The sequence below is a fragment of the Aythya fuligula genome, chromosome 1, assembly GCF_009819795.1.
Source record: "Aythya fuligula isolate bAytFul2 chromosome 1, bAytFul2.pri, whole genome shotgun sequence".
NCBI lineage: Eukaryota > Metazoa > Chordata > Aves > Anseriformes > Anatidae > Aythya > Aythya fuligula.
In genome coordinates this window covers 82784362-82808652 of record NC_045559.1, presented here as the reverse complement: position 1 = coordinate 82808652, position 24291 = coordinate 82784362, and the positions used below count along the sequence as shown (strand labels likewise).

The window sequence follows — 24291 nt, the reverse complement described above, 5'->3', positions numbered from 1 at the left end:
GCACTCGCGGGCTGTTTTTAGCAAGGCGAGATGGAAACTTGGGATATAATGACTCCGGGAGCCCGGAGTTTAACCCCAAAACCCATTCCTTTGACCGAGGGACGAGGCAAAGCCCCGTCGCTATGCCTCAGGTGCGGAGAGGACCCGCAGGGGGCGCAGGACGAGGAGGAGGAGGAGGAGAAGGAGGAGGAGGAGGAGGAGGAGGAGGCGCCACACCCGGAAGGGGCCGCTGGTGAGGGCGGCGGGGCCGGGGCCTGCGTTGTGGGGAGCGATCGCGGCGGGGCCGTGCCCAGCGCCGCGGCTGCCGGTGGCGGTGGCGGTGTCGGTGCCATGGCGGCCGAGGGGAAGGTGACGGGGCAGAGCCAGGAGCAGTTCCTGCTGCTCGCCAAGGCCGCCCGCGGCGCCGCCCTGGCCAGCCTGATCCACCAGGTGCTGGAGGCGCCGGGCATCTACGTCTTCGGGGAGCTGCTGGACATGCCGGCCGTGCGGGAGGTGAGCCCGGACCCGGCACCGGCACCGGCACCGGCACCGGCACCGGCACCGACCCCACCACGCAGCGCCCGCAGCCCGGCGCCGTGCCCTGACCCGAGCCCTCTGTCCCGCAGCTGGCCGACAGCGAGTTCTCGCCCGTCTTTCGCCTCCTGACCATCTTCGCCTACGGCACCTACGCCGATTACCTGGGTGAGCCCTGCCTCTGCCTGTGCTGGAGGGAGGGGGGAGGCTGGGGAGCACGCTGCGGTGGGGAGGATGCCGTAATATAAGGTTTTGGGGGCTGTGAGGTGGTTTTGGGGGTCCCCGAGGCAAGGTGCTGCTCAGGGGGTTGCGCAGAGGCTGTAAGAAACAGGCACGGTGCATATACTTCAGTCACACCACTGGGGAATGGAGATTGGGGCATAAATTCTAATATCTGCTCTTCCCTTTGCGACAGCTGAAGCAGCAAACCTCCCTCCCTTGACAGAGGCCCAGAAGAATAAACTGAGGCACCTGTCAGTCGTCACCCTGGCCGCCAAGATCAAGGTAATGCCCCTCTGTTACCCCGAGCCCTCCTCCCTCTGGGGTTGGCCTCGTGCTAGGCGCTGCCGTCTTTCCGCAGTGCATCCCCTACTCGGTGCTGCTGGAGCAGCTGCAGCTGAAGAACGTGCGGCAGCTGGAGGACCTTGTGATTGAGGCTGTGTACGCAGATGTGCTGCGAGGGAGCTTGGATCAGCGGAACCAGCGCCTGGAGGTGGATTACAGCATTGGGAGGGACATCCGGAGGGAGGAGCTAAGCACCATCACCCGCACATTGCAGGAGTGGTGAGGAGGAAGCCCCCCGTACTAACACCTAAAAAAAAGTCGCAGGAGTGGGCAGGGGCTTCACCAGGTCCCCTGTGTGTTGTTGGGGGGTAGTGTAGTGAGGTGGCCTCCTCTACCCCCTTTCCCTTTGCACAGTGGAAAACAATTTTCCAAATTCCTCCATGCTGGAGGAGTGAGATAACTGCAGCAACCTTTGCAACCAGTCCTGGCTGGCAGCAGGAGGCTTTCTGAGTATCCATCTGTAGTGCCCAACTTAGTGTGACTTTGTTATTTGCCCCCCCCTCCCTCCCAGATAATAATGGCACTATATTATTACATTGGACTGCTGTTCCTGTGCCTTTCCTGCCTGGTGTAGCCCTCACCTTCAAGGCTGTTTGGTCTCTGTAGAGTTAAACTTGTCATCCTTCATGTTTGTTTGTTTGTTTGTTTGTTCTGTGCAGTATAAATTACCTGTCCTGTTCAGCTTTACCTCTTCTCTGCAGGTGCCAGGGCTGTGAAGTTGTCTTGTCTGGCATCGAAGAACAGGTTAGCCGAGCCAACCAACACAAAGAGCAACAGCTGGCACTCAAGCAGCAGATAGAGAGCGAGGTGAGTGGGCTGAGGAGGGAGCTGCTAGTACCCCTCACTTAAAAATGACTGGAACCAGTATTTGGTCATTGTCGCAGTCTTTGCTTAAGTAAGGTTGCAACCCCCTGCGTGGTTGTGCCTGAAGAACCCTAAATCAGCTAAACACTCCTCTGCAGTGCCAAGGTCTGGGCAGCTGTTAGCACTTTGACCTGTGTTTGCAGCTCTTAAAACATAAAAATGGGGAAATTCCTCGGTTCTTGCTTTATTGTTGTTTCAGGTAGCAAATCTGAAGAAGACAATTAAAGTGACAACAGCAGCTGCCGCAGCAGCTACGTCCCAAGACCCAGAACAGCACCTAACAGAGCTCAGGGAGCCAGCGCCTGGCACCAACCAGCGCCAGGCCAGCAAGAAAACTTCCAAAGCCAAAGGGTGAGGAGTGGTGGCAAACAAATACTGCCACTGTCTGTGCGCATTCAGGGGAGTGCTGTGACAAAGCAGTAAGGTCAGGGGCTGCAGGGGTCTGTGTTCCCTGGAGGTGGGATGGTCCCAGCAGACTTCTGCCTCCTGCTGATTTGGAGGGGAGTCTCTGCAGCTCCTTAACTGAAGCTGAGTTCACAAGCCTTCCTTGTGTTCTCTTCTCTCACAAAGAATGTCAGCTGCTCTTCTCTGTGCACATTTTGCAGAGGAAGTCAGGCACGAAATTTAGTGTTCAGTTTGATTTCTTTTTTTCCCTCTCTCCACAGGCTCCGGGGCAGCGCGAAGATTTGGTCTAAGTCAAACTAGTTGGATCGCCCTTCACAGCTGGGAGGGTAGGAGGAAGAGACTTGGGGGATGGAGGGGTAGCGAGGGTCCCAAGTGTGATGCTTCTGAGCTCATCTCTGAGATCCATCTTGCCAACTAATTCTTCTGCATGTTTGTTCTCTTTCCTATCTCCTTCACTTCTTTTCCAGGCATTTCACACACTAAGCTTCCAGTTGAATGTGTTGCTGTTTCCCCTGCCCCTCAGGCTCCCATCATCACGATCATGTGTTTCTTTCTCTCTCCCTGTCTTCTGACAGGTAAATTTAAAGAGCCATAAAAGTCCGTCAGTCACCTTTGCATCCGTAGGGCATCACAGAAGCTTGGAACGAGTGCACTGGTGCTCAGCAATCATTTTGGCTCTATGAGACCCCTGGGACACTTTGTTCCAGGATGCAGCTGCCATCTTTGGTTGTTTAAACTTTGTTTTGCTAGGTGGGAGGGTAGTTTTTGAAGGGATTCTTTTAAAAATATATAAATATATTATAAATATATATAAAACAATAAAAATATAGATCTATGGACATATCTATACAGACTTGTGTTCCTGTGACGGTGTCTCTTTGCCTCATATACTGATTTTGGATATTCCTGTATAAACCATGACAGCCCTGGCAGTGCTCAAGGCCAGGCTGGATGGGGCTTTGGGCAACCTGGGCTGGTGGGAGGCGTCCCTGCCCATGGCAGGGGGCTGGAACTGGATGGGCTTCAAGGTCCCTTCCAACACAAACCATTCTGTGATTCTATGAACACATCTGTAATGCAGGGATGAAACGTAATTCTTATTTAAAGAGTTTCTTGTGTAACTGCTTTGCATCCAGAGCATTTGAAGGAGGTGCTTTTCGGGGATCCTTAGAGGTTAAAAAAAAAAAAAAAAAAAAAAAAGGAGGTGAAATTGGCTGCTGTGAGGTGCCCTGAAGAAGCTGTCGGGTTCTTCGGAGGATGCATCCTTGAAACTGCCTTGGAGCAGTCAGGCAGCTGCGGGCGCCACGCTGCGTGGTGGCTCTGTGGCAGCTGATGTACGCTGACACTGTGACTGCTGCCCCCACTCAGCTCTGCCTCTCGCTGTGTGCCAACACTAACATTGCATTCCCTGACCCGGCGTTTCTGTGCGTGAGCAAACCACCAAAAAAAAAATATTAATGGGACAACAGAAGGCCCTGAACTTTGCCCAGGCAGGAAGCGTGAATCTGCCTGCAGGAGCGCAGAGCTTGGTCCCGGCTCTCCGATTTGGGCTGACTAATTGGCAGAAGTAGTGAGTTCACTTGATGAGTCCTGCTTTCCATAAAGCGCAGCGAGGGGTTGCGACTACACCTTCGGCTTTTGTTGGAATTATTTTGAGCCTTCCTCCCTCTGCATCGCGTCACCTTCAGCTGTTTTTCTCGGTGGGGAAGGTCACCGTGCTCTCCACATTTCCACACGTCGGCGAGAGGCAGCGATGTCTGTGGGCATCCAAATCTCCTGCTCCCTGGGAAGGGCTGGTCATGGACCGAGGGGCTAACGGGGGAGATTAAGAAAAAGGAAGCAGGCAGTGACAGATAAAATTACTTTAGACCTTTTGTACGTCTGAAAAATAACTGAGAGGAAAACGTCGCTGCAAATTGCCTTGCCTGATGGCAAATAGCAGGCAGGAGCAGGGGTTTCGCTTTGCCCTTCACCTGAAAACCACGCTGCTTGTTTTCCTGTTCGCTTCAGCCTTGACTTTGAATTTCAGTCAGGGAGGCTGCGGAGATTAATTAATTAGTTAACATTTGTAAATCACTTTGAAGATGGCAAGAGTGAGATAAGTACCGAGCATTATTATTGCAAGTTTTCATTTTAATTTTAAATGTCCTCTTTGTGTTTTTAACCCTGCTTTCTCCCAAAGCAGAGCGAGGCCCCAAGCAGAGCAGAAGTATCTGGAGACACGGCAGCCAAAGCAGGGGCGAAAGAATGAGAGGTTCAGTGGGCTGTAGAGGGGAGGGCGTGACGAGATGTGCTAGTCCCAGCTCTGGGAGCAGGAGCCCTGCCAGCCCTGGCACGGCTGAGCAGTCATTCACTGCGGCCCTCTTTGTGCATTATACGCAGGACTCACACATCTGGGTTCAGACAAGGGGAGAGGGCAGCGATGCGGCCAGGGGCTGAGTTGCTCCGTCCCTCCTCCTCCCAGTTTACACCTGAGTGTGTGGAGCGATGTCAGGATTTTGCCAGACACCTCCACCTCCTAGGGCGAGCAGCAACCGTGGGTTTTTATTAGGAGCACAGCTGCAGGGAAGTCTCTGCAGCAGCTCTGGGACACAGCAGCCTCGGCCCTGAGCTCCAGGAGCTCCAGCAGCAGCGGTGGGCTCTTTGTTCAGCAGCTCCCAGAAGGGCTCCGGGCTGTTTGCTGGGGTTGCTGAGGCTGTCCTTGTCCCTGCTCCCCAGATGAGACATAGGAAAGGTTACTCGTGTTTGTCTTTTGGAGAAGGGATGGGCCGGTGCGTCTCAAAGTAGCTGCCAGAAATCGCTGGTTAGCAATTCATTTAGCACCAAAATGCCAGCTGGATCCTCGAGCTATGAACCTCACATGGATAACACGAACGTCCAGAATTATTGTAGCATTTATGTGTGTGTAAAAAGCTGCTCCAAAGCACAAGCAAAGCCCCATCCCCTTCGGATCAGGACAATATAATTCTGGGAAGCCCTTGCCCTGTCTCCTTGTGGGATTCCTTGCCCTGACCTCTGAGGCATTTAGCAATGGCTTCAAGGGTGCAGGCAGAAAGATGAACCATCCCTTTGGAAGGGGCAGGATGGGGATGGAGACTCCCAGTGACCGGGTGTGATCTCTTCCCACTGCTGGTACTGCGTCGTAGCCCCTTGTGTGAGCTTCTCCAGCGCCAACCAAAAGCTGGTTAATTTTATCGTCCCCGGTAGTCCTCTTGGAAGGCTGCCCCAGAACCTGCCTGCCGCCGTGGTTAGGAAGTTTGTCTAATTTCCAGCTTAAATGTATTCACAGCTAGTTTATATTCTCTTGTTCCCGTGCCAATGTGGCTTTAGATTAAACTGTTTTTCCTCCCCGGTACCTCTCTCCCTTGTGTATAGACTCCACTTTGCCTAACCTGTCTCCTCAGATATTATGAGCTCTTCATAGGTCGTATCCTACAAGCTCTTACCTGCACTTCAAATTAAGCTTTCTTGGCTAGAAACAAGCACAGTTCTCATCCACTGATCAAGTCTTATCAACATCTTGCACAGCAGCAGCAATACATACCTGTAGCTACTGTAAATGCCTTCAGGATTGCATTTGTCTTTTTCCTGATGCTGCAGTAAGTGCTCACAGTTGTTATATGATTTACTGGTGATCCCAAGTCTTTCTTTTTTCACTGCTTACAATCAAAGAGGCTCCAATTTAAAGCTAAGAGTTTACAGCTAAGTCAGTCTTGACTTCAGTTTGTATGTGCCTTTTCTTTTGCTCTACTAACTTTAGTCCCTTTTGCTGTTATTGACACCTTTAAGACCATCTACTTCTTCCTGTGTGACACTCTGACGCAGTCTGGCAATGCGTCTGCTGGTTTTTGTTTTGTTTGTTTTTTTCCTTTTCCCTGCCAATAACAGGGGATGGATATCATGAGGCTGGTATCTCTGCTTCCAGCTTACGGCAGCAGCAGGTGGAGATAGGCAGTGTTGATCCCATGATTGTCCCTGTGTATCTCCCTTCACCCCCGTCGGCTTGTATTAAGTGCCCTCAGGATTTATAAACCCAGCCAGCCAAAACTGCCAGATGCAAGGAAACGGTGGAAGTAATAATCATCTGAGCAGAGTTTCCTCATGGGGATATCTTGTGAAGTGATGTCTTTAAAAAAGAAAATCGCCAGGAGGAAAAAAAAAAAAAAAAAAGTTACATTTAAATCAGGGGTGAAAAATAAGTTATTTTTCAGAATGGTTTGGAAAATAGATAAACGTGGCAAAATCACACCAGTGCTTTTAAGCTAGACTGCATACTGAGCTCTATTTTAAATCTTGTTGTTCTCCCATATCCAGCCTGTGCTGTGGGACAGCTATTTGGGGGATTTCGCACTCCAGGCTCACAATGTGCATTTATTTCCCAAACAGAGCATCATGCCTACAGACGGCTCTGTTTCCTGCAACTCTCTTTTGTCCTCTCTGCTTTGAAGTATCTGTCAGGTCACCAGTTTTCTTCCTCCCTTTCCCACCCTTCCCTGCAGTCTAGTACTGCGCCAGCCTGCTTTTCTTCTCTGATTCATGGATTTTTAAAGTCTGATGGGAACAATATAATCACGGCGTTTGGCTTCCCATGAGGCTTCCCGAAAACTACCTACCCCCGTTCCTGCGTCTGCTCCCCAACTTCTGTCTGAGGCATCCCCATCCAGGTTTTGGTGTAGCAAGATCTGGACAGTCCAGGTGTCTTCTAATGATTGCTCTCCCCAGTGAAAGCCTGCACCTCATTTCCAGCCTCCTCATCAGGGAGCTGCAGGTTTTCTGCTGGGTTAAAGAGCCCTCTACTGTCAGAAACTTCCTTCCCATAAAGTAACGCCAGCCCAGGCTCAAGCTGGACTTCCAGTTCATTTCATTTTGTGGTGCCTCTCATCGCTTCCAGGCTTCGAGTCATCCTTGCTCCTCCCTTCTGGACTCCTTCGAATCTTTGGTGTCTTTCTCAGAGCAGGAATCTCAGACAAAACGCTTCAAGCAATGGTTTCACTGCTGTGGTATAGGGAAGAAATTTCTCCTCTGTTCTTGATGATGCCAGACTAATGTATCCAAGTCCACCCCGTTTGTACAACTGAATAATTATGCATTTAAAATTAATTTACAGGGTTGTCTCCCAGCCCCCTAATTCTTTTTAGAGTCCCTTCAGAGTTTCCAAAAAGTCTTCCATCTCGAACACCTTTATGCTCCGAGATGAATGCCTTTCTGCTGTCAGTGCAGCCACAACCACTCACCAGTGACAAACAAACCCTGTGCCAGTGGGTACGGGCTGCACTGCGTATCTCATCGCTTCCCAGAATTTATTACCTCCCTCTTTCCTTGTGTCCCGCAAAAGCTTCATCAGCACTGGTTTAATTTCTTCTTTCAGATCATTAATCAAACTGCTAATGAGCATTCGTTTCAGAACAGCATCCTGTTAGAAATATTTCAGTATTCTGGGGACTCTTTCCCTCCTAGTTACTTGAAATCTCCCAGTAAGCTAGAATTTATATTATAGACCCTTTTGTTGTTAAAAATAAAAATAAAAACAAAAATCAGAGAATAGGCCTGCATGGCCAAGTTAGATGTCATGTGCTGGTGTGACTTTAGGTTCCTGTAGTGCCTTTGTTAGCCCAGCCCACAACTGCATCAGAAAAGATGACAGTTTTTAGGAACAACTGAGGGGAAGCCAGCATGGGAACATCGATACATCCTTCTTAATTTTTAAACCAATTGCGTTTTCACTCTCTTATCTTAACTTAATGCCGGTTTAACTGATTTACAGCTAGGATATCACCTCATTTACTGTTTATAAATATGGGCACAAGGTTAATTTTCCCGTGTTCATCTTACTTCCCCAATACTTTACGGCTTTAAAAAGTGCAGTGAAAGGTGCAGAGCCTCAGGGCTACCGACAGAACTGTTCAAGGAGAAGTTTCCCAGTAGCTCTAATAGCTCCCATTTTCATGATAAATGTTTATATATGGAAAGCTTCAAAACTTATGTTTTATTTTAGTAGTCCTGGCAGGCTCCTCTATCTCAGCTCCAGGTGCTCTACTTGCTCCTTAGCCAGAACCAGAAGCATCGCCAAATTGCCTGGCTTTGGTGCTCCAACAAGCCTCATCTGAAGGTGATAGATACCAGATAAAGACTGAGAACTGATTTTGTCTCCTTCGGATGGATAAAAATGGCTTGGAAGTATGCCCCTTGCAACTTAAACGTTTGACTTTCATATAGGGAACATCCATTCTCACCTTTCTTACGCTGAACGTAGCGGAAGAAAACAGGCTGAGGGAGCCAGGGAGAAGAGGAGGCTGAGGAGGGATCTTAGAGCAGCCTTCCAGTACCTAAAGGGGGCCTGCAGGAAAGCTGGGGAGGGACTCTTTGTCAGGGGGTGTAGTGATGGGACAAGGGGGAATGGTTTTAAACTAAAAGAGGTGAGATTTAGATGAGATATTAGGAAGAAATTCTTTACTGTGCGGGTGGTGAGGCACTGGTTGCTCAGAGCAGCCGTGGATGCCCCATCCCTAGAGGTGCTCAAGGCCAGGCTGGATGGAGCTTTGGGCAACCTGATTTAACAGGAGGTGACCTTCTCCCTACCTTTTCCAGGGACTGAGGTTAAACTGATAGGGCTGTCATTTCCTCTCATGTATGTCTTGTACAGTGATATCACGCTGGCTCACCCCCAGCCACCCTGTGCTTTCCCAGACTCCCAAGACCTTAGGTAAACTGTTGGGGGGGGGTCCAGTTATAACACACACAGTTCAGTACTCTGGGGTGAATCCCATCAGGCCACATGGACTTATGAACATTCAGCTGATAAAACTGACCTTTTACAATTTCAGGAGCCACAAAAAGACATCCCAGGCCTTCAGCATGCCCTGACACAACCATCGATTACTTTGAAACAGGAAACTCTTTTCACCTGAAACTGTAGTTAATGTGTTTAAAAAAACAAACAAACAAAAAAAACACTTAGGTGCAGTCTAAATGCCAAAGTTGTAGTGGTTTAATCAGAAGGGGGCTTTCTGATCGTGTGTTTGCGTTCTTGTTTTCAGGCACTCCAATTACAGCAGCGCACCTTCTCTGCACGCAGACTTCACCTGCGTTCTTAAAACAACTTCAGGCTTCTCACATCTTGTCTAAAGGCAGGAACAGGAGTAAATAAATGGTTGTGCACACACACACACCTTTCTCTTTTTTTGCCTCCATGCAATTCTCTGCACTCTCTTCCTTTTGATTAATAGCCTACATCTGTAATCAGTAAGTGAATTTTCATCAAACCAGGGTTCTGGTGAAAGCACAAGCCCCAAGCACAACTCGCACTCACTCAGCAGAAGGCAGTGAAGGCAGTAAATCTATTCCCACTGAGGTACAGATCCGCCCTTTCTCCTTTCCTTCGCGTTCTTTCCTCTTTTCTGCAGTCCCTCAAGCCACCGATCGAAAGGCACTGCCAGGCCCGGATCAATGTCAGCCCAAAGCAGGTGAAAACATTTCAGCAGACCCCAAAGCTTGAGGTGAAAAACTGCCTCCTGGGACTGAGAGTCAGAGGTGTACTGTTCCCCCTTTGAAAGCAATCTGCCTGAAGCCAGGGTTTAACACCCTGTTAAGTGATTCTTCCCCTCCGTACTCATGAGGCCTTCTCCAAACGCACCCCAGAGGTGGAGGCCTTGCTGAGCCACCACCTGAAGTGCAGGACTCCTGCTGGGGTTTACTATGGGGGATAGAAGTGGGGACAGAGCCTGCCATCAGATAAGGCTCTTCCCTGTGCTTCCTTGGAGGGCGGAACATGCGTAAACTCTGCCCCAACCTTTAACACACCAGATTCTGCATCCTATTTTTTGGGGCAAAGCAATCAGTACTCCACGAGGTGTCTGTCCCTCTGTTAGGGTACAACACGGTAAGACACGGTAAAACCCCGGCACACCATTCTCAAGCACAAGTCAAGCATTAATTTCCTCTGTTCTGTTCCAAATTAATTTATGAAATAGTTTACATAACAGGACACGCCAGAGCAAGAAATTGGCCCAGAAGCCCAGGAGATCTTTCTTGGTCCTGTATTCCCAATGCTTTTCAAGCTTCACCTAATACCGAAGTTAAGAGATCACTGGTAGAAATGTCAAACGTTGTCAGCCTGGGTTGCAGAGAAATAATGAGCAAATCATGGAAATACTCCCCAGCTATCCAGGAACCCTAGAGGCCTCGTTTAGGGCTGCACAGATGACCAGGCAGCAAGAAAAAGCCTCCACAGTTCCCCTTGAACATGCAGTGAAGCTACAGCAATTAGAGTGTCTTTTTGCAAGTGGCGGGTGGTTGGGTCCCTTACAATTTCCATGTTGTCACTGAGCATTATCTCACTTTAACGATGCGAGAAGGTTTTATAGGAAAAAAAGCCTTAGACACTGAATTTCTACTCAGCTGCTTCCTAAGGATATGAAAGAGGTTACCTAATTCCACATCAGGAACAATTAGATTAGCAGGAAGTAAAAAAACCATCCGAGAATTCTTTAGTTTGTTTCTTTATTCAGTAAACATCTAGTTACAAGTTCCACAAATTAAAAAAGTGGGGGAGCCAATCGAAGAAAGGTCGGGGGGCCCACAGGTAATCCAGCTTTTGTTCTGCTCATCACCTCTCTAAAACACACATCCTTCTGCTTCTCCAGAGCTGCACCAAGGACCAGGAGGGGAAGAGAAGCCTTTGTCCCAGTGAGGGGACTAACACAGGGGTCTAGCAGGATTCCCTCATCTTTCTTTCACAGGGGACTAAACACAAACTCCAGAACCAGCCCAACCCAGCAGAGGAAGAGTGGAAAGGATGGAAGAGGCAAGGTGGCAGCTCCTCGTGCCCACCACTACTGGCAGAAAAGAACCAAGGGAGAGCAGAAAGGGAATGGGCAATTAACACGTTCCTTGCACATCAGTGAGATTCTCCGTGACCCACGGCAGCACCCAAATGGGGCAAAAAAGAGCAACGCAGAAGATTAGTTGCTTTGTTTCAATTCTTAAGTGGGAAGGAGGTTAATACTAAATTTGAGGAGGGTCCAAGTGGAGCTTTGAAGGGGCTTCAGAGTTTCACTGTCTGTACCTGGGAGGAAGGGAAACAAAGAGAGAACATAAAAAGAGTAAGTGGTGATTAGAAAGCAGCACAGAAGACAGATAAAGGCAATCTTAAGGGTGATGGTTAAAGATAAAAAAAAAAAAAAAAAACAAAAAACAAACAATTCACTGATTTTCAAGCACTAGATCACGTGCTAGTGAACCCTCAAAACACAGGACAACAGAGTTTAGCACTTATTTGTATTTCAACCTGTTTTGACAGTAAACATTCTCGGAGTTCTACACAATGACAATATAAACACTCTGTGGATTGTGGTCCTGCATGATCTCATACCACTTCAACCACCACTTATGGCTGACAGCATCTTCATTTCTTGATGACAAAACTAACTTCGACAGTTTCCACTTTTCCACTCAGAACGTGATTTTCTCAGAACTCCCACCTTCCCCTGCTCTTCACAGTATCTGGGAAAACACACCTGATTCCAACGCTTCGAAATACTACAGGACTGGGGCAACGAAAAGAAAGCCCATACGGCTAAGAAGCAACCGTGCAGTGGAAGATGGAAAAGAGAAGTCAAGCCTTGTTAAGACTTACAATAGTGTGTGGATAGATTTGGGGGTGAGCACGCTGCACCCCCCACAAGGTCTGCTCTGGGTTCACCAGTCATACCGACGGGACTGTCTGGAGGGAGAATCCTCAGGGCCCTGGATGGCGAGGCGAGTCCCTTCGGCCCGGCGGCCAGCGGTGCCCTCGTGGCGTCGGTACTCCAGGCCCCGCTGTGGCCGAAAACGGGAGGTCTCTCGCCGCCACTCGTCGTCAAACGCAGCCGCATCACCTAGGGAAGGAAACGAAAACAGGCTCAGCTGGGGAAAAAGGGAGGAAGTGGTTTCTGGGTTTGCTGGGGAGGAGGACGTGGCCAGCACTCACTCTCGTCCATGTTGATGTAGTCCTGCCTTTCTTCCTGGTCGCCTGTGCGGTGGTTCCGGGACCGCTGCATGATGTGGGCTCTCTCCCTGATGTGGTGCCCAATAGACATTTGTTCCAAGCCACTGTCTGAGTCCCTTACAGTCCGCCTCGTCTCACGGATCTGAGGGCAGATGTGTGCAGGATCAATGTTTTAAATCACTCTCCCAGCCCCAGAAGGCGCTCCGATTCTTGCCTACAGAACTTCAGGCACGTTGCACTGCCACCATTCCCCGTATGTCAGATGCAACATAATAATGAGGAAAAAAAAAACCAAAAGGATTCCCTCCCCACCATCCCTTCCCAGTGGCCCTCAGCATGGTTCAGTGACTCACAATGCGTTCCTCAAACCACAGCTGACTGCAAAACAGAACTGCTGTGGGTGGCCAACACCGAGGCACCAAGTGAGATCTATTCGCTGTCAGCAAAGCCAGCAGCCTCGTGCTGGGAAGACACACTGCAGCCTCTCTCTTACCCCGCCAGGTGCTGAACGCATCTCTGAGGTCTCCTGATAGACTTTGGGCCCGTCACCCAGGTTGGAATAGGAGATGACAGTTGAGGAGGTAAACGTCTGGCAGTTAGCACCGTTTGTCATATGTTCCTGCAAGGGGAAATGAGCAGTGGTGTAAAGCAGAAAAGGGAGGGAGGAAGAGATTGCGGTTACGTCTCTCTCTGTACAATTAAGCAAGAGGGAATTACAAAAGGAAGACTGTCCAGCTCTTCCAGCGATGCAACGAAGATGGAGCCAGGCTCTTCTCAGTGGTGCCCAGCGCCAGGACAAGAGGCAGTGGGCACGCACTGGAACACGGGAGGTTCTGTTTAAACATCAGGAAGCACTTCTGTACTGCGTGGGTGACTGAGCACTCTAACAGAGAGGCTGCCCACAGAGGTTGCGTGGTCTCCCTCCTTGGAAATGTTCAAAAGCCACCTGGAGATGGTCCTGGACAACCTGCTCCAGGTGTCCCTGCTTGAACTGGGGGGCGGCCCAGATGACCTGCAGAGGTCCCTTCCAACCCCAACCATTCTGGGATTCTGTGAGCGTAGTTCCCGTGGGTCCATCTTTCTGGAGAGCAGCTCTTCTTGTTTCTTTCTGAACAAGCCTACCCACACACTTCCTTCCTCCCCTATTTCTCCTTGCTGCACTCACAGCAGGTATGCCCCAAGAAAAAGCTCTGTCATTTCACCCTGGCCAGCACACAAGAGAGAAAGCCTCTGCCACCCTAGCAGCTTGAGAGCAGCCAACACAAAAGCAGCACAATAAGGTGGGAGACAAGAGAGGACGGTAGGAGCACCTCCAGTACTCCCCCCTTCATACAGAGGGATTCATTGAGGGTTCTTACCATGTTCCCAATCATGTCATTCATCATGCCAAACATATCCATAAAGCCACCTGCCTGAGAAAAAAGAAGAGAGCACAGGAACAGTTAGCTTGGACGGATACAGGAGAAAAGAACTACAATAAGCTGTCTGCAAAGGCCATAAAACTGATGTCCAAGAAGATAAATAAATAAGTAAATTTGTAATTTTCCCTTTCTATCAGTAGTTCAGAAAAAAAGAGAGGATTTATAGTTGCTGTTCTCTCTGGTCTCTCAGGGTGCATTGCACAGATGTTCTAGTTCTCCAGATCCCCAGAGAGGACAAAGGGTGTTCTTTTAGTGGGAGTCTGACTCCTCGTTGTGGTTTCACCCAGCCGGCGGCTAAACACCACACAGCCGTTCGCTCACCCTCCCCCCTCCCTCTCTGGGATGGTGGAGAGAAACGGGAAAGTGAAGCCTGTGAGTTGAGATAAAGACAGTTTATTAAAACAGAAAAAAAAAATAATAACAACATTAATGATGATAATAGTACTACTACTAATAACGTGTACAAAACAAGTGATGCACAATGCAATTGCTCACCACCCACTGACCGATGCCCAGCCTAACCCCGAGCAGTCCAACCCTCCTTGCCCTGGTTAGCCACCCCTATATATTGTTTAGCGTGACCCCATTTGGCCAGTTTGGGTCAGCTGCCCTGGGTCTGTCCCCTCCCAGCTCCTGCTGCTCCCCCAGCCTGCCCGCTGGCAGGACAGAGCGAGAAGCTGAAATGTCCTTGGCTTGGTGTAAGCACTGCTCTGCAACAATTAACACATCAGCACGTTACCAGCACTCTCCTCATCCTAAGCCAAAACATAGCATCCTACCAGCTACCAGGAGGGAAATTAACTCTGTCCTAACTGAGACCAGCCTGACTCCTGAAGAACTGGGGTTTGTGAATCCAGGCACTCAACAAAGTTAAGAGATGAAATCTCAGGATGTGCACTAACAGTGGACTTAGCCATGAGACAGTCATCCTCAGGGATGTTTTTGCCTCATCACTATCAGCAATTAATTTAAACCACATGGGAGTTTCCATAGATTATATTCTTCCTAACATAATAGCTTTTCTTATTTTCCCCAATAAACACCTCGTTTTTTATTCTCGTAAACCTACAGGCTGCAGTAACGTACCGGGCCAGCAGGTCTCACAGGTTAATTGTGCAATACGTAAACAGAATTACTGTGTCAGTTTAAATGTGCTGATTTTTTGTTTTTATTTTTTGCTTCCTCGAGTACATTCTTGTTCTCGCTTTCAGCAGACCAGTACTCACATGCAACGTTATAATCCTTTGAAGTCTATCTATTTGTATTATTAATCCTTCTCCGAGCTAGAACAACTTTGGGACGCTAGCCTCTCTCGCTGAGGCAATCCCACAAGGCAGCTGAAGTTGCTGCATCTGTAATAACCTATTTCCACCGTATTATTTCAGCAGATGACAGATCAGCATGCTGTACGTACGTGAGAACACCCTTCTCACTCCAGTCCTGTTCCCCTCAATGACTCTGTTGGCTCTTCCGTCCGACACCATTGGCAAAGGAGGTTTAATAATCACCTCAGCCTAACGAAGGCCAAGTCTTTTCCTTACATTGTCATAGCTCCTCCGTGACCTCTAAAATGTATCTGTTGCTTCTTTTTAGACGTATGAGGTTATTAAGAGACTTTCTGCTCTTCCTGGGTATTAACTCTCCCAGTTCCTACTAACTGTTGTGCTATAACAGCTTTAGAGCTCTTCCCTGTTCAAGGTTCAGATCCAGCCCATCCATATAAACAGATTCTCCCCTCTAAAACAGCTCACAGGCCGGGTTAAAACATCAGAGGGGAACAACCAAAAGGCCTAAAGTCATACAGCAATTCATTGCAAGCGGTCCAAGAAAAGCCAGCTACATTCAGCTTCACTTCAATACCCTCTTCTGTATTCCATTTACTATAAATCTGAAGACAAACAGAGCTCATCCTGGTCTCCTCAAACCATCCCACCCTCACTGTTCGTCCTCACCATCTACTACATACGAGATACACACGGTCTTGGTCACATTTTAGCTACTAGCTAACAGAGTGCTAATGTATCTCTGCATGAAGCCATTATTCGTGAAGCTTCAAACTTGACACAGAAAAAACGAGTACTTACCATGCCCAGCATCCCAAAGGGTGAGATAGCTCCTGCCTGTCAGGACAACAGAAAAACAGAATAGAGGATGATCTCGCAACAGACAAATACTACATCCTCCTCAGATCACCCACACCCAGACCCAACAAGTAAGTTAAGGAAGTGTCCCACAGACCCACAATGGTTCAAATCGTATCACTGCTAACAAATCAGATGGAAGTAATGCTTCTAAATTACTCCCAGTTTTATTGATTTATGGCCTTTAGAAGTAACACATATGCCTTCCCTTCCTTCCATCTAACACAAGAAGGCAAGGGGCATGCCCAACCCAAGACACTGCCTTGTCAGTGTCTGAGCCCCCGCACTCAGCCCCTCTTTTACCTGCATCCTGCGGCCGGCCTGGCGCGCCCCAGGAGTGGTCCCATCGGTGATGCCGAGCAGCGGGCCGAACCCAAAACTTCCAGAAAACATGCGGTTCATGTGCTGCCGGTGGATAGCAAAAGGGTCCCTTTTGAGAAGGTTGGGAGAACAGCGGTGAGGAAGGGATGACAGAAGACAAAGCCCTGCATAATAGACCTGTTCTGACAGAGTTTCTCTTATGTAACTGTGACTGTACTTTTTAAAATGAAAATTACGAGTGGTAATCCCTGTGGCTGGAAAAAAACAATTCTGGATCTCATTCTTTTCTTGTTTCTCATGTGCTAACTGATGTCTGTTCAGCAGCAGGTTAGTGTTCTGCTCCTTTTGGGCTAAGCATGGCTAAAGCCATTCCAATTGTAATTTTTTTTTTTTATCCTTTCACATACCTGTGCACAAACACATTCAAATACAAGGACCGAAACCTGTATGGCCTGACACTGATATTCCCCTGCCCCAAACCATCTCCACCTGCTATTTTCCTGTGATGTTACGTGTACACCTGCAAGGCCGAGATCACAAAGCTTTTGCAGGTCAAAGTCTCAGAGTCAGAATGAAAGAAAACAATAATTAGGGTCCCTAAATGCTTTTCCTTTCTTTCTTCTGTAGCCTCCACTTTGATGGCTGTATACACTGACACATGCTGGAGAAGCAAGGAGAGAGAAAGAGCAGGCACAAACTGTCACAAAAGACAGCAGCCACAGCAAAGAGGCTGAGAAATACCATAGCATTTCCCTGCCCATTTTACAGTCTGCATTTATCCTTCCTCAGCATGAATAACCTGAGCGGCACAGAGCTTCCTGAGATCACAAAAGCACCCAGCACAAACCAATACTTTTCTGTCTCTACTGGAAATGCTTTGCATAATAAAAGCCAGACTCATCCCCGCCACATCAATAAGCACACACACTCATTCTGTGATTAACTGAGACATCAAGGTCTCCCCTCCTGCTAATTTGTTTACAGCTGATAAAGTTGGTGATTATCATCACTTTTGTAAAGAAAAAACTGACTTTTTTCCTCCTGCACAAATTCCTCCATATTTAATGAAAACAAACTCTTACTGCGGTACAGTCTTATCCTTATCTCTGCTTCGGTTAAGAACTAGCGAGCTTTATCAAGAGCAACCAGTCTGCGGACAGACAAAAATACCGAAGTGAGAGAGAACACACGAACAGCGCTTGGCACTTTTGGCGGATTTCAAGATTTATATTTCAGAGCCACTAATTTCCTGCTTATTTAGTTTCGTGCAGCGTGACAACTCCTTTACAAGCCTTCTTCACCTTCCGCAGAGCAGCGCCTAACAAGCAGGAGAGCCGACGTCCCCCGTTTGAACTGGAACCTTCCTAGGAAGAAGCCCTGAAGCCAGGAGATGTGTTAAGCACCCTACCCCTCTCCTCCCCAGCCAGCTACGAGGCACGCTGGCCTACTTTCCCTCACGACGCCTCCTGCGCTGCCCCCCGGAGCCCCCGCAGTGCCGCAGCAGACCCCCCCCAAGCCTGCCCGAGCCCCCCAGCACGACTCACATGGCGAAGAGGGGGTCCTCGGGCTCCCCATCCCTCATCAGCCGGAACATGCTGCCCGAGCCCGCCGCCGGGCGCTGAGCTGAGGTGAGCTGAGGGGAACTGAGGGGAGGGGAGGGGGGGGGGCAGCAGCAGCAGGCCGGCGCTCCTCACAGGCGGCTTCACCCCGCCGCGGCCGCCCCCCGGAGCCCGGAGCAGACCGGGGCCGGCCCCGTGCCCCTTCCCCTGCCCGTGAGGAGGAGGAGGAGGAGGAGGAGGAGGCGGAGGGCAGGAGGGGGCGGCTCACGGCCCGGCTGCCATGTCCGCCCGCAGCCCCGCCCGCGGCCGCCGGCTCGCCCCGCGCGCATGCGCAGGGCCGTGAGGGGGGGGGGGGACGGGGACGGGGGGAGGGCGGGAAGCGGCGGCCCCCAGCGGCGGCAGCGCCCCCTAGCGGCGGGCAGCGGAATGGCAGGGCAGGGGGAAGGGGGGCGCTGAGGGCTGCGCCTCCCGGTTTGGGGTCAGATCCCGAAACTGGGGGCCGAGGCTGAGCCCTGCAGGGCACTCCTCTAGCTGTCCTTGCGATTAATGGTGTAAGCGTAACCCGTGTTGGCAAAGAGCGCGTTACCAGCGGTATTGCCCCTCCAGCACACCCTGAGGGAGCTTGCAAACGTGTATGGGTAGCACTGAGCAAAACCCTGGACGGATGAACTGGAAATGCAAACCCCCCCCCCCCCCCCCTTTTTTTTTTTTGTTTTCATTTCTGAGAAATGCAGAATCTGCATTTTTTTGCATGCAATGTTTCTGCACGGCACACACTGCACGACATCTAACGCGCTCCAAGCGCTGGGGCATAACCGCCACGCACCAAGGGGAGAGGAGGGGCACGAAAAGCAGGCCTCCCGTCTCGCTTCTGTCACGCTCCCCGTTTCCGTCCTCGGCCGTGAATAACAGCGGCCAGCCCCGTCCCTCCGTTTCCGTCCTTTTTTTTGAGCCGCCCAGGTCCTGCCCGAGGAGGAGGAGGAGGAGGATGGGGGGCAAGGGGAGGAGGAAGGAGCTCAGGCAGCAGGCAGGAGGTGAGCCAAGGGCAAAAAGGCAGTGCTGAGCCACGCCGCTGCCCCCGACCCCACGTCCTCCCTGCCTTGCCTGGCTGCCTTGCTTCCCTCCCCCCGAACACCCCAGCCAAAGGGGCAGCCACCCGGCAAAGCGCTCCGAAAGCAAACCGAGCGTCACGCGGCGCAGGTAAATAAAGCCTGCCTTTTTACCCGCTTCTTACAGGCCGTTCGGGCCAAGAAGGCAGGTTCTCAGTAAACCCAAATATCCCAGAGCCCCTGTAAGACAGAGAAATCCTCGTTGTACAAAAGCAGAGCCACGCACGGCCATCTCCTCCTTGGTTCCCTTCGCCCATGCCCTTTAAGAAACCTTCACCCAACCCCTAATTCTGATGGAGGGTGTCCCGAGTGAAGGATCCCCAAGTGTGACAGCTCAGATTTGGGATGCTTTCGGAATATTGTGCTCGTATTGAGAGTGCGTCTGTCACCCTGAGTGAGCACCACGACCTCCATCTGTGCTACGTTAGGTTCACAAGAACAGCGATTTGAAACCTCCCTCCCCTTGCCAGTCTTCTCGCAGGCTTGGTCGCATCCTTAATCACTCCCTTTTACTCCTCGGGTTTCCTCTTGCTGTGTTACACGCGCTGCTTCCCAGCCCGCAGCAGCGCCCATTGACATCGCCTCTCAGGAAGCCATTTCCCAATGCAAAGCTCGTCCAGGGGTTGAATTCTTGGAAGTGTCCTCCTGGCTTTTGGATACGGCATCGTGGAAGATGAACAGAAGTATTAATCTCCCTGATTTTTAATGGGAACAGGACAGAAAGATGAGCAGTGCGTATCAAACAAGTAAAAGTGCACATCCCCTCCTCACACTGAGATTTTGCTGGTTTCACTTTACGTGAAAGGGTACAAGCCCTGCGTCTGAATTTATGTAAATATAAGGAAAGCAAATGCAAATACATGGCCTTCTGCTCTGTTGTTCAGCACACAGTTTGGAGGGGGTTTATGAGTTATGTTCGTATATGACACTTATGAGTTAGTTCACAGAATAAAACTCTTAAAATATCTGGTGTGTTTTGGGCTTGCTCGGAGTTCCTTCAGCCTTCAGCATAAATGCTAAACTCCCCTCCCCCAGTGAAACGATACAGTGACAGGACTAGGAAGAACTATTAAAACAAAATGTATAAATATTTACTTTAGGAGCATGCACCCTGCATAAGCTAGAAGCAGAAAAATACTTATCGCAGATGAAAGCCCACAGAAATAAACAGCCATGTGGCCACGTATGAAGACATACATGCGAGCCTAGAACACATCTGTAGAAAAATACCATATTTTTATTACATACATACTATACATACATACATACTATAAACTCACAAAAGTAAGTGCATGTGAAGATAGAGAAAACACCACCACTGCACACAAATGTGTGTGTGTAGAGATGCACACACCTATGTAAACACAAAGCACAAACAGCACACACCATAAAAATTTTAATTTATTGTACAGAGAAAATTACATTCATATTGTTCTCCGGGCTGCAGACATGCATACTGTCGATATTCCCAAACAACTATGTATCGTGTAACTTCTGTACCTCCTTCATCTTGTCTAAGGGCATAAGACTCCAAAAAGGGTGGAATGAATATACTCTGCTGAGGTTGCAGAGCAACTTGGAGCACAGATTGGGTCGTGCATCTGCACGCCGCATGCTGAGTATCGCTGCGTACGCAACAACAAAAAATTCAGGCGGGAGAGAGGAGCAGAGAAAAGCTGTGAACCGATCCAGCAGATGAGATGTGGAGCAGTATAGATGTGATGGGAGAAGAGAAGGCACAGGTAGGTGAGGCTGTGAGGGGATGCCCTCAGGAGCTGAGTGAAGCAACCGCATGCCAGCAGCCTGGAGAGCCCCACCAGCAGGAGCTGAAGCAGAAGCAGGCGTGTTGCAAGGCACGAGGAGGGGTTTACACGGGATGTGAGTGCGCAAATGTAATTGATACAGGGAAAAACTGGACGGGTGAAAAACGTGAGCGGGTGTCTGAGCTGAATTTGGTACACGGCACAGCACGGGAACGTCCCGCTAAGGGCCGTGCGGGGGTGCAGCTCTGCAAAGATAAGGGCAGAAAATCCGGGCTGGCGCAAAGAGCGGCGGAGCCACGGGTCACGCTGCTCATGGCACACGGCAGCCCAGCACCTCCAGCCACCTCGTCGATTTTGGGGTGTAGCTCCAGAAAGTATTAATTTTTGTTGTTGTGGCAGGAAGGAGGGATGAGAGAGGGTGCTTGAACTGAGTATCAGGGCTTGGATGCGGATAGCTAGACCCAAGAAGCTGGCTAGGAGGGTTTATGAAGTAGGAGAGAAAGTAATTAACGTGTTTTTATTGTTTTTGCTGTTTGTTCTGCGTTAATGTGTGCGTCTGGGTTATGTTACGGGTTCTTTGGGGGCAGTACGCGCTGTGTGTGGCTCGGAGGGGTGGCTGCGGAGGAGACAACGAGGCGGGGACCTCTTCAGCCTCACCCCACACCTCCTCAGCCTCCTCTTCCTCACACCTCTTCCCCCTCGCCCTCCTCACACCGCCCCTCGGGGGCCGGGCGGCTGCGAGCCGGCAGCCGGCGGGGCGCGGTGCCGGGGCCGGGCAGCAGGGGGCAGCCCCGGCCGGCCGAGCGGCTCCCAGCGGGCGGCTCCGCCACACGGCCCCGGGGCCGGCCTCCCTCCCAGCGCCGCCGCCCCGCAACCCCCTCAGCTCGCTGCGCCAACCGCCCCCCCACCACCACAGGGCCGCCCGTCAGCCAATGGGAGCCCTGTTGCCAGGCAGACGGCTCATTTGAATAGCCCAATGGGGGCTCCCGCCCCGCCGCCCCTCCTTATATGGGCAAGCGGGAAAAACAGCCCGCCCCCCCACCACCACCCCGGCCGTTCCCGCGCGGGGCCCCGGCCGTTGGGAGGGACCATGAGGGGGGGGGGGGCGCGAGTGGAAAATTCCAGGCGGGAGCGCGGCACGCGCGCGTAGGGGGGGGGGGGCGGGGCCAGGCGGCAGCGCGCGCGCGGCCTCGCGGCTCCCCCCGGGCACGGCGCCAGCGCCGCTCCCGCCCCGCCCTGGCACCTCCGGGGCACCTGCGGGCGGGGAGGGGCCGGGCCGGGCGGCGAGGGCTCCGCGGGAGGGAGGGGGAGCGGAGGGGAAGGGGAAGGGGAAGGGGGGGTGCCCGGGGAGGGGGCCCGCCGCGCATTGTTCTGGCGGCCCCGCTCCGCCGGGCCTCCGCCCTCCGTCCCTCCTCCGCCTCCCGGCCGTCCCCTCTCCCCTCCCTTCGCCAGGTCCCTCCTTTCCCCGTCAGCCGGCGCTGTATAAATCCCCTCCGCCGCCGGGCTCCCCCCCGCTCGCGGCAGACCCTTTGAGTACTTTGGCCGGCGGGGCGGGGAGGCGCAGCCGGGACGCGACTCGGAGCCGGGAGCCGCCGGGACTCGCCGCTCCTCACCGCGCACCCCCACCCCTTAGCCCCCTTCCTTCCTTCCCTCCCTCCCTCCCTCCCCGCCTCAGCGCCAGCATGTCGGAGAAACGCGTCGAGGAGGCGCCGGCGGAGCTGAGCGCCAAGGTGAGGCCGCGCCGAGCGCGCACCCCCCCTGCCCCGCGTCCTCCCCCGGCCCGCGCCGGGCGAGGACTGCGGCTCGCCCGCCCCGCGCTCCGGAACCCCCCCCCCCTCAACCCCCCCCCCACTGCGCGCGCGCGGGCGGCCGGCAGGGGGGCGCGCGAGGGCCTCCGCCAATGGGGGGGCTGGGGCGGGGCGGGGCGGGGGGCGCGAGGGCCCGCGCGCGCGGGAGGCTGCGCGCGCTGCTTGGCGCGGGCGGGAATCGTGGGGGGGGGGGGGGTGGAGGTGGCGGGAATCTGGGTGAAAGAGCGCCCGCAGCACCCCCCCCGTGCACACACACACACACACACACGGGGTGCTGCCACGCGTGTCCCGCGTCCCACGAGCACACCACAAAACCCAAACCCGCCCAAAATGCAACACCACCACCCCCCCTCCCGGCTTTGTGGGTCGGTGCTGAGCGCGCCAGGATGGTTTTGTCTCGGTTGGCATGCAGGAGATGAAGGAGAAGAAGGAGAAGGTGGAGGAGAAGGCGGTGCACAAGGAGAAGAAGAAGGAGGTGGTGGAGGTGAGGGCACAGCGCCGGGAGCCCCGGGTCGCTGCGGGCTTGGAACGCCAAGGGAGCGTGGGCGATGCAGGAGGAACGCGTGAAGGAAGGGGGGGTGAATGAAGAGCCAGCTGGTGGGTAATTGTGGAGAATGAGCCTTGAAGGACTTAGCGTCGTCAGCACGGCCCCGTGAGCTTGGAAAAGGATCAAAGGGGAGAGCAGAGACAAGCAGGAGTCGGGAGGAGGTGACAGGGGACGTGGTGCTGCGCCCACTCGGGCATCCTGAGGTCCATAAGGAACATACGGCTGGAGGGAGGACCAGCAAGGAAAAGCACTGACTGGTGAAGGTCCAAATCAGTGTGATAACAGATGTATTACAAGCACGCCAGGGGGATGCTTGGGTTGCTGGTTTGGGACAGCAGCAGCCTGTCAGGATGCGAGCTGGTGGGCGTCACAGCTTCATACGGGTGGGGAGGGACTGGGGGGACTGGCTTTGTAAAGGAGGCAGGGTGGGAGGAGGGTTCTGGCTGCATGGGGCAACTGGGACGGTGGGAAGGATGTTGTCTGAATAACAGTGCAGAGGTCACCCACTTGATGCATGCCTGAGACCGGAGCCTGAAGTGGCTGGAGGTGTGGAGATGACGCTTGCAGCAAGGAGCTCGTGGAAATGTTGTCCTGATGCCAATTCCTGCTCTGACCAATTTGCTTAATTCAGGATGAGGAAAACGGAGCTGAAGAGGATGAGGAAGAGAATCCTGAGGATGTGGATGAAGAGGAAGGTGGCGATGAGGATGACGGTACGTATAATTAATACAGGGAGAATATGTGGGCGGGTAATCAGGCTGTGGGGAATGAAAGATCGCAAAGGGAAATTCCTCCTCTGCGCCCTCTGACTGAGATTACATTGCCTTAAATGCTACTTCAGCTAACCCGTGATTCCTCTCTTCTTTGTGCTTAGAAGGAGACGAGAATGGGCAAGAGCAGGATGGGCATGCAGAAAAACGATCTGCAGAGGAGGAAGAGGTGAGTGATCGCGTGAGAGTAATGGCATTGAGAAGTTCGAGGTTGCCAGCTGTGTGCTGATGAAATCCACGTGGATGCTGTTGCTGAGTGTCCTGAATCAGCCTCGGGTCTCATTGCTGCTTCGGTAGCAGATGGGTCAACAAATCTGATGTGGCAGGGGGACAACAGAACTTGGTGGGCTTGTTGTAGAGACCAGGTCCAGTTAAGGTGCTGGATAATGACCCCTCAAAGACCTGTGATTCTTGGGCTTCCGGCCAGAAGATGGATTTGCAGGGGTGGATATCAGGGTCTGTAAGAAGGAATGTGCAGGTATTCCTGCAAATGGAGCTGTCCACGTCTTAACTGTGGCCAC

At 51.9% G+C, this 24291-nt stretch overlaps 2 protein-coding genes across 4 annotated transcripts; one reads left to right on the top strand and one right to left on the bottom strand.

The window, feature by feature from the left end:
* The first annotated feature begins 227 nt into the window (after positions 1-227).
* COPS7A (COP9 signalosome subunit 7A) lies at positions 228-3189 on the top strand. 2 transcript variants are annotated; one of them, XM_032190885.1, is made up of 8 exons: positions 228-492; positions 606-681; positions 929-1017; positions 1094-1296; positions 1779-1884; positions 2141-2292; positions 2607-2672; positions 2922-3189. In XM_032190885.1, exons 1-7 carry the CDS (start codon positions 331-333, stop codon positions 2644-2646), a joined length of 828 nt encoding a protein of 275 aa, XP_032046776.1. In that variant the 5' UTR covers positions 228-330; the 3' UTR covers positions 2647-2672; positions 2922-3189. The 2 variants fall into 2 exon arrangements, with proteins under 2 accessions (XP_032046776.1, XP_032046767.1); XM_032190876.1 differs by having other exon boundaries at positions 2607-3189.
* Positions 3190-10809: 7620 nt separating this feature from the next.
* Positions 10810-18066, bottom strand: MLF2 (myeloid leukemia factor 2). Of its 2 annotated transcripts, none has more exons than XM_032207064.1 (8): positions 17759-18066; positions 16197-16323; positions 15837-15872; positions 13690-13743; positions 12825-12950; positions 12314-12473; positions 12056-12221; positions 10810-11410 (listed from the first exon to the last, which is right to left on the bottom strand). In XM_032207064.1, the coding sequence occupies exons 1-8, from the start codon at positions 17806-17808 to the stop codon at positions 11398-11400; spliced, it is 732 nt and encodes a 243-aa protein (XP_032062955.1). In that variant the 5' UTR covers positions 17809-18066; the 3' UTR covers positions 10810-11397. The 2 variants fall into 2 exon arrangements, with proteins under 2 accessions (XP_032062955.1, XP_032062945.1); XM_032207054.1 differs by having other exon boundaries at positions 11981-12221; positions 17759-18065.
* Between the last annotated feature and the right edge of the window lie 6225 nt (positions 18067-24291).